The 12,261-nt window shown below is 43.7% G+C and overlaps 2 protein-coding genes across 3 annotated transcripts; one reads left to right on the top strand and one right to left on the bottom strand.

Annotated features, from left to right (window-relative positions):
• The first annotated feature begins 663 nt into the window (after nucleotides 1–663).
• Nucleotides 664–5,614, top strand: LOC115394487 (acyl-protein thioesterase 1). The gene is made up of 9 exons (XM_030099808.1): nucleotides 664–965; nucleotides 1,128–1,159; nucleotides 1,259–1,324; nucleotides 2,360–2,407; nucleotides 2,482–2,552; nucleotides 2,661–2,734; nucleotides 3,879–3,980; nucleotides 4,171–4,347; nucleotides 4,593–5,614. The coding sequence occupies exons 1-9, from the start codon at nucleotides 897–899 to the stop codon at nucleotides 4,650–4,652; spliced, it is 699 nt and encodes a 232-aa protein (XP_029955668.1). The 5' UTR covers nucleotides 664–896; the 3' UTR covers nucleotides 4,653–5,614.
• Nucleotides 5,615–6,076: 462 nt separating this feature from the next.
• LOC115394486 (regulator of G-protein signaling 20-like) lies at nucleotides 6,077–11,388 on the bottom strand. 2 transcript variants are annotated; one of them, XM_030099807.1, is made up of 5 exons: nucleotides 11,335–11,388; nucleotides 10,128–10,288; nucleotides 6,839–6,922; nucleotides 6,522–6,756; nucleotides 6,077–6,379 (listed from the first exon to the last, which is right to left on the bottom strand). In XM_030099807.1, exons 2-5 carry the CDS (start codon nucleotides 10,283–10,285, stop codon nucleotides 6,185–6,187), a joined length of 672 nt encoding a protein of 223 aa, XP_029955667.1. In that variant the 5' UTR covers nucleotides 10,286–10,288; nucleotides 11,335–11,388; the 3' UTR covers nucleotides 6,077–6,184. The 2 variants fall into 2 exon arrangements, with proteins under 2 accessions (XP_029955667.1, XP_029955666.1); XM_030099806.1 differs by lacking the exon at nucleotides 11,335–11,388 and adding an exon at nucleotides 10,503–10,605.
• Between the last annotated feature and the right edge of the window lie 873 nt (nucleotides 11,389–12,261).

Genomic DNA, 12,261 nt, shown 5'->3' with positions numbered 1-12,261 from the left:
CTCCGATGCACAGCATCAGAGGCAACTTGGGGGTCAGCGTCTTGCCCATGAACGTTTTGACTTGAACTGGAGGAGCTGGAAATCAAAATGCCCTACCTCCTGAGCCACAGCCGATTAATTGTTTTCAGCATGAGTGATTCTCATGACTTGTGTGAACATCATGAGTGTCGTTTTCATAACTTAGTGTGAAATAGCATCAGGAGTGTTGAATGAGGTTGAATTTGTGATGAGAATCATTGTGAAACAACAGAATTTCAAGTGACACTTTTCAAAAAGAAGTTTCAGATATAGGATTTGTAAAATATGTTATAAAGTTGAACATTATCAGAATGTTAATTACTTTTTTTAAAAAAAGGAAGAAAAAGAAAGGAGCAATTTGTTGTTGTGGGCATTTTTTTAATCATTATGCTGTAGTTTTTCTAACAGTTTTTCTAATGAAGTTCAGTTTAGATCAAAAGCGGTTGTAAGGCCTCTGAACTAATGTGACTTTAGACACCTCTGTTCTGAAGTATTTGTCATTGGATCTGCGATGATTGACAACCAATCCAACCAATGACCATCTCGCATTTGTCACCATCCCTTGGCGAGAGCCAATCAGGTGGCGCTTAGGGGGCGGGGCTTACGGCGCGCGTCGGTGCTGCTGCTCAGAGCGGCGTTCTGGTTAGACTGATCCGGCGGAGTGTGTGTGTGAGTGTGAGAGTGTGTATGTGTGTGTTATCACACACATTTTAACTTCCACTAAGAAATTAAGGACAGCCATTGGAGCCGGGAGAAGGTGTTCCTTCACCCTCCATCGCCGGTCGGAATCCGCCCTCCAGCATCGAGCCGGTTAGTCGCGAGGTGAATTAGCCAGCAGGAGCTAACTTCTCGGCGCATTCCCGCTGCCTCAGCGCTGTATGTGCGGCAACAACATGTCAGCGCCCCTACCTGCCATTGTGCCTGCTGCCCGGAAAGCCACCGCAGCGGTGAGTTATTATTCAGGCGGCACGCTGCCCGCTTTTGTCAAGTTGGTCCCGGAGCTGCTACTGACTCCTGCTGGAGATAAAAGCTCAGGTTGAAAACAACCGTCTGTCACATCCCCGCACGTGCAGCCACCTTGGTAAATATGTGTCTTTTATGTATTTCAGGTCATATTTCTGCACGGCCTTGGTGACACAGGGTATGTACAGCCTTGTTCAGAAACATTAATGTTTGTCATTATTGAGTTCTGCTTTGAAACATGTTTTTTTTTTTTTTCCTGTGTCTTGTGGTTTGACAGGCATGGCTGGGCAGAAGCTTTTGCAGGCATCAGGATACCATATGTGAAATATATCTGCCCTCATGCGTAAGTATGAACACCACTTCTGAGGAGAAGTCATCTGCGGGACATCTTCTCAAGTCTGGAAGTGCTTTATTTTTTATTCATGTGCCAAAAACCAGTGCAGTTATTCAGCGCACCGCAGGTGCAGTGGTCCTCTTGGTAGACATCCTCACTGCAGACTGATTGCAGTTGGTGGAGATGGTTGTCTTCTATCAGAAGATGCAGGTTTGATTCCCCATGTGCAAGATACTAAGCTCCATACAGCTCCAGGATGTCAGAATGTACCCAGGCACCCAGGGAGCCTGTCCACTGAGGGATTTGAACTTGCAATCCAAAGTCCACTTTGCTAACCCCCACCACTGTGTCTGGACGCCGCCTTTCTGTGCGGAGTTCACTAAGTTCTCCAACTTAGTGAACTTAGTGCATGTGAGTGTGCACGATCCCTCCTGGGTGTATCTTACCTTCACCCACTGTTGACTGGGACCCGCTCCAGCACACAGTGACCTGGAAAACGATACAATGCCGCATTTGTTTAATTTTTTTTTCTGATTTGAGCGAAAATGCACTTAAAATGTTATAATTTATAACGTCACATGTTTACTACTCCGTATTTTTAAGCTTTATATGTTATGGATGTAAAAACAACTGTCAAAACAAAACACTTTGCAGCTATTATCTTATGTTATGACATGCACAGTGCAGACTGCTTCTCAGTGTGGTGAGGAATTGTTCATTTTAATCATCGCATAGTCACATGGTAGCATTTTATAACACATTTGACACTGGCCCATATTCTAAAAACGAGAAAACACCAGAAAAAAACACTGATCAATTTTTAAATATTCTCTAGAATTATGTCTGCAGACTATAATAACACAAAAGGCACAGTACAGATCCTAGGTCGTTGCTGTTATATTCTTTTGATCAACTTGAAACTTGATCTTAGCCAAAGTCCGGTTTCACTTTTAAAGAAACTACAGGATGTGACAATATGTTTGACCTGTTATGTTTTCACCAGCTGTCTCATAATTCGACGTTGTCTGTCTTCATTGATTTCAGTCCCACGATGCCCGTCTCCCTGAACATGAGGATGTCCATGCCTTCTTGGTGAGTGAGGACATTTAAAGTGTGTGTGACTCTCAGAATTACAAGAACTCTAACCTGCATTTGTCGATGTACAGGTTTGATATCTACGGGCTGAGCCCAGATGCAAATGAGGATGAGAGCGGTATAAAGAGAGCTTCAGAGAACAGTATGTCTATGAAATCATGTTGATTTCAGCCCGTGCCAGGAATGCACAGCTGCTTCTTCTCTCTCAGGTCTGATCATGTTTTTTTTTTCTTCTCTCATTTCACTGCAGTTAAAGCCTTGATAGACCAAGAAGTGAAGAATGGGATCCCTTCACACAGAATTATTCTGGGTGGTTTTTCACAGGTGAGTGTGGTATCTGAACAGCTGATATGTTACACAACAGAGTCTGCCTTTTTTTAAATCTGTGAGTCACAGTTCTAAGCTTAGACCTGTCAAAATCAGAAATCTTGGATGATTAATGTCCTCCTAATTTCTCTGACTGGCATTTTATTTGCACTTTCTCTTAATTTCTTAAAGCTCTTCTCGCTCAGTGTGCTGCAGAGCTGTCAAACTGCCTCCTCCAAGTTCTTTGGCTCTGTCCCAGAATGTGCCCACACCGATGCTGTTACTGTTCAGCTTTGCAACAAAATGCGGAATGTTATTATTAAAAGCTGTTCGTTGAAATGCTGAACCGCGGCAGTGGGAGGAGAACAGAAAACATCAATAATACAGCATCAGTCGACGCTGAAATGGTGGAAACTGACGTGGACGTGCAGTTTGTTTCATTAAACAGTTTTTACACAAATAAATTAAAACCAGTTACTGTATACAAGTCATCATAGACCTGTTTTAAGTGAATCAAGTTGGACACACGTTGTACTTTTCATGTTTTCATATTAAGTTAATGTTTGAGGGGATTTCATTGAGCATGATGGTTCATAAGTATGTTATTACATTAACTCTTCTTTCAATAGTTTTATAACATTTTTAATTTCTAAAAACAACACTATTTGCTCAAAACGCAAAACAAATTGCATTCACAATTTCAAGTCTGCAGTTCGCTACAAAAACATGTTTTTTGAGAAAAGAGTAGAGAAAATTCAAGACACAAACACAGTCGAACACTAAACGCCCAAATACACAGAGAGACATGGATGAAATGTTCTGGTCCCGTGCTGTGTTCATTACGTGCCTAATCAGCCGTACATCCAGGGAGCCTATGGATGCATAGAAAACAGAGTAATACTACGAATGACCTGTGGGGGCAGTATTTAGCAGCGTAGCTCATGATTCACCTGCGAAATTAACAAAATGTAATTTTAGAAATCAACAGGAATAACGATCCTTTGGAGGAGTAATGATAATAATACTACTGTCATAATAAGAATATATAAGAATATATTTTTTCATACTTGAAGCTGCTTTTGCTGTTTGATGAGACTCAGCTTGTCATTAGTAGTTTCTGTGGATCAATCGAAGGATTGCTTGGTCCGGTTTGTGTTTCCAGGGTGGAGCGTTGTCTCTCTACACGGCTTTGACAACTCAACAGAAGCTTGCTGGAGTCGTGGCTCTGAGCTGCTGGCTTCCTCTCCGTAACTCCTTCCCTCAGGTAACCCGGCGAAGCAGCCCAGCCTGCGCCTCACTTCTTTACAGTTTCAGCGGTAAACTCATTATTTGGTTAACCTCGTGGACATCAATGAAATTTGTGTACATTGCAGGCCTTCAGGGCTATCCCGCAGCCACCTTGTAATCTGTGATAATTAGATAAGGAGAATAATCCTAATCTCATCTGTTCTCAGGCCTCTGCCAACAGTGTGAACAAGGACATGCATCTCCTGCAGTGCCATGGCGACGCAGACCCTCTGGTCCCCTTTATATTTGGCAGCCAGACGGCCGAGAAGATGAAAACCCTCATCAGTCCTGCCAACGTCACCTTTAAGTCCTACCGGGGTCTACCTCACAGCGCCTGTCCCGAGGTCAGTCAGTCAGTCAGTCACAGTTTAATAGGTTTGACTCTGACAGCAGAGAGGTCGAGGGGCTTCCATCAATCATCTGCAAATTTCTTCACATTCAGTGCTCGCATTATCTGATTCTGCCACTGTGCCCTCAGTTTAATGTTTTATACCCCTCAAACTTAAATCGAGTGGTTTCGTTGGACCTTGCCTGAGCTGTGAATAATAATTTCTGTCATCTTATCGTCACCGTTTTGTACCTCTCGCAGGAAATGGTGGACATCAAGCGATTCATAGAGAAGCAACTTCCGCCCATCAGCGACGAATGAAGCGGAGAGCTGCCGCCCGGCCGCCCGGCACCGTCAGTCCTCCGAGGTTTGACTCGCAGCGAGACTCCGTGGACTCGACTCGAGGACCACCGACCTACTTGACAATAACACTACGCTGCTACTCATAGATTTGGATAAGACCTGGGAGTCGCTGCGTGCCAGCGCCCCCCCCAGGGGAGAGACGATGCTGCATCCTGAGCTGGAGCCACACAACCCAGTGTTACAGTAGAGCCACATTAGATGCTTGATTGTAAAGCTGAATTCTGTTGCGACAAGCCATTTCTTGCTGGAATAGTATGTATTATGAATAATTAGGGCTACACATCATGATTTAATACCTACTGTCTCACAATAAATGGCCTGTTGTTCAATGTTTTTTTTTTCATTAATACAGCTTTTGTGTTCTAGCGATGAAACAAGGGAATTAGTTTATAAATGACTGAAAGGTTTTATCAAGCACCATTGCCAAATATCTGTTGCTTCAAGCTTTTTGGAATTTAATGTTTGCTACTATTTCAGTTTGTTTCTGTAAACATATTAATAGGATACTGAATTTGTTGCATAGTAAGCAAGCAGCCACAACTCATGATACTTTTATTGTCATTTTAACAACTCAAACAAGAAGCCATAAAAGGGTTTTTCTTTATTTTAGCTGGCCTAAATGTGCACAAAATGACTTCTTTTTAACCTGCTTATGCGAGTTATGTATCAACCCTACCTAGTGAAGAATTTTATCATAAAGAGCCAAATATTCTGTGACTGTTCACGACACAAGACTGCAAAAAAACAACAACATATGATTGTGCTTTATTTAATCTGTGAGAATTCAAACAGCTATTTCACACAAAGTCCTCTTTAAATACACAAATATATATATCAGTGGTCATGGTCATGTCTTCAGTTAACTGTTCCCTGTTTTGCTTAAATTAAATATATGACTAATATCACAGTATTGGAACACACAGACACGATTTATTTCTTGGTATCAGCTCATCGAGTCGTAAAAACTTGAATCTTTGAGAAGAGCTGAAAGCACCAACATGTGAAGTCGTCGTCACACCGTTCATGTTCGAGTGAAGGTGCGAAGTGTAGAAGATCTTATTCCAAGGCACTTTCCTTCTCCTTAAGTTATACCGTTAAATAAAACCTACTCGTCTCTACAAGAACTGGATATGCATTAAGGCTCACAATATACCTAAATACAAATGCAGTGCTCACAGATACATGCTTTCCCTCATTAAACAAGGTAGAAAAGTGCAATGTCAAGCGCTAGGGAATATATAAAAATATAGATATGTTTCCCAACAAGTAACTGATGCTGAACCAAGCATTTGTTCTTGTTCCTCCGGGGCTTTTGGTAAGTTAATGGTGGGTAAATAAACAGCAGTTACAGCTGGATAAAGACCGGTTCTACGCAGTGTTCATTTTCCTGTCTTGTCTTTCTCTAAAATAGTAGGACTCCAACATGAACACAAAACTCCTTCGGGTGGGATGCATGCGCCAGAAAGCTAGTCGTGTGGCAGTGGAGGGTCTCATGGCTCGGCGGGAGGCGGGGGCTCCTCCAGGTTCTTCATCAGATCCGTGTAGGCAGAGGAGTTTATGAAGCGGGGGTACGAGTCTCTCTGCATCAGCGTGTAGATCTGCTGCTGGGCGTCGTCGAACGTGTGCGAGGTGGGCTCCAGCATGTTGCGGTTGATCACCTCTCGAACCCGTGAATCCAGACTGACCTGGGTGTGGAGGAGAGGAGGAGCCGTTAAATCGGAACACATGGACTTACATACTTACATAATACACCAGCCATTATCAACATTTGATTCTAAAATTCAAACTAACAATAAAAACCAATCCTTTTGTGCCTTGGCAGCTCACCTCTTTAGGGGAAAGGATGGAGATGAAGTCCTCGTATATTTGACGGACTTTCTCCTCCACCACAGTCTTGTTTGTCTCCTTTTTGAGCTCCTCGCAGGCGAGCCAGAACATCATGTTCTCCTCGCTGAACTCTGTCCTCAGGAACTGCCTGAAGCAGCTTCGACCGGCTGCACTTTTCATCACCTTTTCAAACGAAATTGCCCACGAGCGTGCGTCCTCCACCGTGGGCTTTGGGCTTGAAAACATAACGGGAAGAGATGCACAGGTTTAATATTTCACTTGCAGAATAATTTGTCCGCAAAGAGGCTTCACTTTACCTTTCTTCACAATTAGTGGTTCCCTCTGTCCTGTGCTCAAACATGGACCTCTGTATTGTTTCGTCTTCACTCCTAACAGTCAGGCTGTGGAAATAAATAAACAGGAGGAGTTTTCGCTTTAATCACGATTGCATTTTTTTGTCACTTGTCATCTCGGTTCAGGTTTGCCATCTGAACACTGGAGAGCTGAGTTTTTAAATAGCTTCGGGGTCTCTTCGGGCTGGTTTTGTGTGCTAAAAATACTGCGTCAAGTTGGACAGAATGACAAATCAAATTATACAATTCTATATGCCTCAAAGTATGTGAACACTCTAATAAGTGATTTATTTCAACATCCCATGCAGTTCTTTCTTTCATTTACCTATCTGGTTGCAGGATTTTTTTTCCTCTACCACGTGTTTCCAGTTAGCTAAAATGATGCACTCTGATCTCCACAAGCAGTGGAGTGCAGATGTCAGACAGAACCAGAGTTAGTGGTTTCACATCATCCCGGCCTGATAAGGTCAAATCGAAGGCAGTTGTGCAAGCAGGTCAGGGTCTTTCACACCAGAGTTGGAAAACTATTTACAGCCTTGACTTTGTTGCACAGCGGGAGAGATGCTTCTGCAAATGTCGGCAACAAATCAACTGAAAGTACACTCAGCAATTTCATATTTAGCTTCTTCCAGCGGGGTTTGGAGATTTAGTGTTAAGTAAAAGTGCAGTCTTGGCTCTTTCCGTCACTCTTGTGTTACAATCACTTGGTTGAGAGGAAGAACATTTTCTTTGAGAATAACAGGCAGAAGACCGATCACGCGCTGATTGGCCTGCAGCACCACGTGTTGTTTGTTACACATGTGAAGAGACAGAAGCGGATCCGTCGAGAACGCTTACGCAAATCGTAATGTGTGTCAACTGTCCACCTTGTCCCGACGGGATCCGCCGCGCGTAATTAAAATGTTCTTGATACCTCAAGTAGCAGCTGGCTGCAGACTTAATTGGTTCAGGTGAGAGTCCAACGTGAGAACAGGCCAGGTGGGAATGCGGCTGCCGAAGCCGTGCAACCATTAAATTGAATTCATATAGATGCAGAGACGGAAACGTATTACTCATCCCCAACGGAGTGAGTTAACAGGTCCGCGCCCTGCTCGATACACACTGGCTATCCTCAGAGGAAGCATGCAACAGATAATTCCAAAACAGGTTCAAATCCCCCCGAGGCCCCCCTCCAATGAGGGCCAGCGCAGGTCACAGCACCAGAACGAGAACAGGAGTGTTTTTGTGGGATGATGGTGTGGGCAGTGATGTTTCTGCAGGAGTGGGAGGATGAAGTCAAAATGATGCTACAAACCCAAGACGAGCATCTTTATGCTTCATTCTCAACTCAAACCGACACAATCAGTCAATTGATTTGTTTCATAAATCCGTCTTCCCACCAGTTTTATGCGATTTCAGGTCACGGAGGGTCAAGACCTCACCGACACAGGGCGACATCCATCGCAGGGCCAACAGAAACAAATGCACATTCTGTGGGAGGAAACCAGAGCACCCAACACACAGGGAGAAGATGCAAACTCTTGATGTAGCGCTTCCTGTTTGTAATCTCTGTTGAGTGACCTTTCATTTCATTAACCGTTAACCTTCTCCTAAGGTTTCTTTCTTTAAAAAGGGAGTTTTTCTTTGCCACATTTGATTACATCCTAATCTAATTTGCATATCTGCCTATCTGAATCTCAGTCAAATTAAATGATGTCATTTAAAACCATTACATTGCTGCCAAATCCCCAGTCAGGAAAGTTCTGAATGACATCATCATCATCCAATTTGCATAACTGCTCATTTGCATATCTAGGTCAGATAAGATGATGACATCATTTAAAACTGATACATTGTTGCAAACTACTCAGTCAGGGAAATTCTAAATACAGTCCTCATCCAGAAGTAACCATATTGGTGCAAAGTGCATCTCATGATGTGACGGAGATAGAGCCATAGAGAGCCCCGATCATTCAGTGGCGGCATTTTAAATGGAAGTACAGGCATCTATTGCCATACATCTGTTGTGTTTTATGATTATTTTACAAATGTAGAAATGCAATTTGCAGTTACATATCAAATTTGATTGATCTTGTCTCATATTATCACACAGCAACCTTTGAATAATTTAGATTAATGTAGCATTTCCTGTTTGTAATTTATTGCGTCAATTGTGCATCCTTTCATTAATCATTTATTCGGTTTTATCATAAATAATTGAACATGCATCGTAAAGTTCCATTAAGAGGGGGATCCATATTCTTCGACATATTTAATCATGTTTTGTTAAATAAACGCAATTGTTACTTTGCCTAGTAATTAGTTACTTGTAAAATATTCTAACTCAGTTACATTTTTGAAGAAGTAACTAGTAACTATAATAACTTTTTCTAAGTAATTTGCCCAACACTTAATTAAAAAGTTATTTACACTGTACTGTAACTCCACTGAAAAGGTCCACATCATGTGGGAATATAATTGATTTTACATCTGTAAAACGTCTATCCTTCATGTTATATAGACTCTAAATTACACCAAACAGTGATTTGACATAAATGAAGAAGTATACTGACTTTTACAAGTGTACAGTAACCAGAGTGTGATCATCATAAATGTTCTATTGGATTAGATTAGATGGTTTGTCAGTGTTTTTAAAGCACCATTTGGCTCTAATTGATCCAGTGTTTAGCCATGCCTCGCACTAATGCATTGTGCTTCACCGCTGACCGATTTTTATCATTGATTTATATTACGTTATGCATCCCAACTACAGTTTTTGGGTCTCATTTGCTCCAGTGGACTAATGGGTTTCCACTCAACGGCTGAATTAGTTGCACTGACAATACATGGGACGTTGAAGCTGCATTTTCTCGCAGTTTTCGTGCAGTGTTAAGACTTTAAAGGGAGAACCCTAACAACTTCAGCTTGCAGATGTCATTTGTTAGCCGTGAGTGATTCTCCAGTCAGTCAAAAGATATGCGTCTCATGCGGTCGGTGTCGCGGGCTGCAGTTCCCGCGAAGACCCTCCGCTTCTTCCCCTTCATTTATCCGATGCACAACACGTTAACGAGGGTATCAAATGCCTTGTAATCGTTTGGTATTACAGCATAAACTGGCAGACATTCAACCAAGCATGCACGCTGCCATCAGACTGATGCGAATATGCATGGGTGGCTCTTTTCCAGTCTCGTGCCTTGGACCACCGCTCTCTTTTATCCGGCCCTGCTGAGATGGAGGGGAGGGGGGGGGGGGGAATCAGCAGAGGGGTATTTACCAGGAGCAGCTACAGCAGCAGCACCAGCAGAAGCAGCAGGCATTTGAGGCGTTGGTAGGGGTGTTTCCCATTCTGTGGCGAGCTTGGAGGACACTGGCAGCTGCTTCCTGGTGAACCTGCATCTGTCTCTTTCGCATCTCCACCCGCTCCGAGCCCATGGACTGCAAGAGGAAGAGGAGCACAGTGAGAGCACTGTGCAGAGGAGGGGGTGGAGGCTTTACTGGAACATTATTACCGCATTAAGAGGAAGCATTACACACACACAAACATCACAGACCAAGAAATCACAAGAGATTAGGGATCTGACAGGAGGCGTGCAGATTGGAGGAGGCCTGAGGGGGGGAAAAAAAGCCAGACCTGACTGTTAAAGCAAACCTGGGTCGGATCAGACTTATCCTGAAATCCTTGTTGTTTGATGCATTTCAACAACATCCTCCGAATCTTGCGGAATGCACGAGCACTTCACGATCTTGCCGCGAACGGGGAGGGGGGGGGGGAGGGGGAGGGGGGGGGCAACTTGCGCGCAACGCAACCTCAGCAATCTGCATCCACGGATGAAGCGTCGTGCGTTACAGCCGAGGGCGTCTCGACGCGCAGATCCGGAGAGGATGCTTTGATGGCTCCTGCTCCATATGACAAAACCCAACAACACCCACTCCCATCTTCCTCTCTCTCGCTCTCCCTCTCTCTCTCTCTCTCTCTCTCGGTGGGGGATGAGCGGTAATGATCGCGACAAGGCGTCACTCTGCAATCGCGTCCATCATCAGTCGCATCCTCCGGAGGAAGAGGAGGAGGAGGAGGGGGAGGAGGAGGGGGAGGAAAGGCACACATGGTGGTCGATACGAGCAGCGCGTCCAGCCCAAAGCAAGCAGCCATTTATAGCAACATAATGAAATTATTCCATCGGCAGGCTGATCAACTCAGATCATTTATTTCTTTCGGGGAGGAAAATAAAAGCAAATATGCAAAACGGTTTATGGAGCGACATCAACATTTCGATGAAGATTTTAAAAAACATGTATGCACCGATTCTCCAATAAAAGAATCTTAATATTTCTCTGTTCGCGGATATTCCGAAAAAAAAATGGATCCAACCTCACTGGAGCTTGACATCGAAATGTTTTCCCCCTCACACACACAAACACGTGCAGCAATAAACGTCTCAGCGTCCCTGTAAACAGTTAAAACCAAACAGAGATGTACTCACTGTGTCACCATGAATGCCAGAGTACAGGTGATTTTTGGCTCGATCACATCCGTCTGCCTCGACTTGACACAAACCAGTCGGTTTCCTCCGCGCGCATGCGTTTTCTGCAAAGTGTGAAAAGATTTTTCTGCTCTCGTGCGTTAACGAGCAGGACACGGTGTGCGCGCGCTGCAGCGCGGTGGCTTCTCCAGGACACACTGCTGGCAGCCTGCGCGTGGCATGGCTCACATCACGATAATGAGATTTTTTTGTCATTTACTGTCGATCCCTGTGGGCCTGGCCTGTGCATCAGAGCGCTCTCTGCATTCCCAATGAAACCAGTTGTGAAGAAATTTGTTTTGATTTTTGCTCTTTCAGTCAAACTCCATCTTTTAATATTTATATTGCCTGCAGAGAAATGTTGTAATATAATAGTTCTGCATTGCTAATTCAGCTCTTTTCTGATTGCAAAACTGTTTTGAAAGCTCAAGGCTCTGATTAATTTCATAAAACATCTGTAAATATCAAATCCAGATTCTGCAACTTTTCGCCTCCCCTGTGGCTGCTCAGTCCTGGTCCAGACCAGCAGAGAGCAGCAGTGATCTGCTGAAACAGGCCTGTACTTACAGGGAGCCCAAGCAGTGCAAGTCAGGTGAAATCAAACTTGCAAATAAAATAAAACTTTTGCACAGAGTAAAACAGAGTGCTGACCACTGAACATCCATGCGTGTATATGCAATGAGTTTGTACTGTTCCTTGAATATAAGACCTGAATGCTTCCTACGGCCAGTTTCCTGTAAATCTTCATGTCTACTTTTGCAGATTAGGCTCTCCTTACAGCGTCCTTGAACTTGTGGACCTCAGCCGAAAGAGTTAAATATGTTCTGAGAGCTGTTTTCAAGCAGCAGCTGGCCTTTCATGAAAGAGCCCTCGAGCACTTTTGCACTG

Source organism: Salarias fasciatus, chromosome 9 (genome assembly GCF_902148845.1).
Source record: "Salarias fasciatus chromosome 9, fSalaFa1.1, whole genome shotgun sequence".
NCBI lineage: Eukaryota > Metazoa > Chordata > Actinopteri > Blenniiformes > Blenniidae > Salarias > Salarias fasciatus.
This window is presented reverse-complemented; position numbering and strand designations above follow the sequence as displayed.

Excerpts from the sequence above, each read along its gene's own strand:
- LOC115394487 (XM_030099808.1), top strand. The coding sequence starts at position 897 with ATGTGCGGCAACAACATGTCAGCGCCCCTACCTGCCATTGTGCCTGCT. Across the intron at positions 1,160-1,258 it reads CACGGCCTTGGTGACACAGG|GCATGGCTGGGCAGAAGCTT; the intron begins GTATGTACAGCC and ends GTGGTTTGACAG. Across the intron at positions 4,348-4,592 it reads CTCACAGCGCCTGTCCCGAG|GAAATGGTGGACATCAAGCG; the intron begins GTCAGTCAGTCA and ends TACCTCTCGCAG.
- LOC115394486 (XM_030099806.1), bottom strand. The coding sequence starts at position 10,559 with ATGTTGTTGAAATGCATCAAACAACAAGGATTTCAGGATAAGTCTGAT. Across the intron at positions 10,289-10,502 it reads ATAAGTCTGATCCGACCCAG|TCCATGGGCTCGGAGCGGGT; the intron begins GTTTGCTTTAAC and ends TTCCTCTTGCAG. Across the intron at positions 6,757-6,838 it reads ACCACTAATTGTGAAGAAAG|CCCAAAGCCCACGGTGGAGG; the intron begins GTAAAGTGAAGC and ends TATGTTTTCAAG.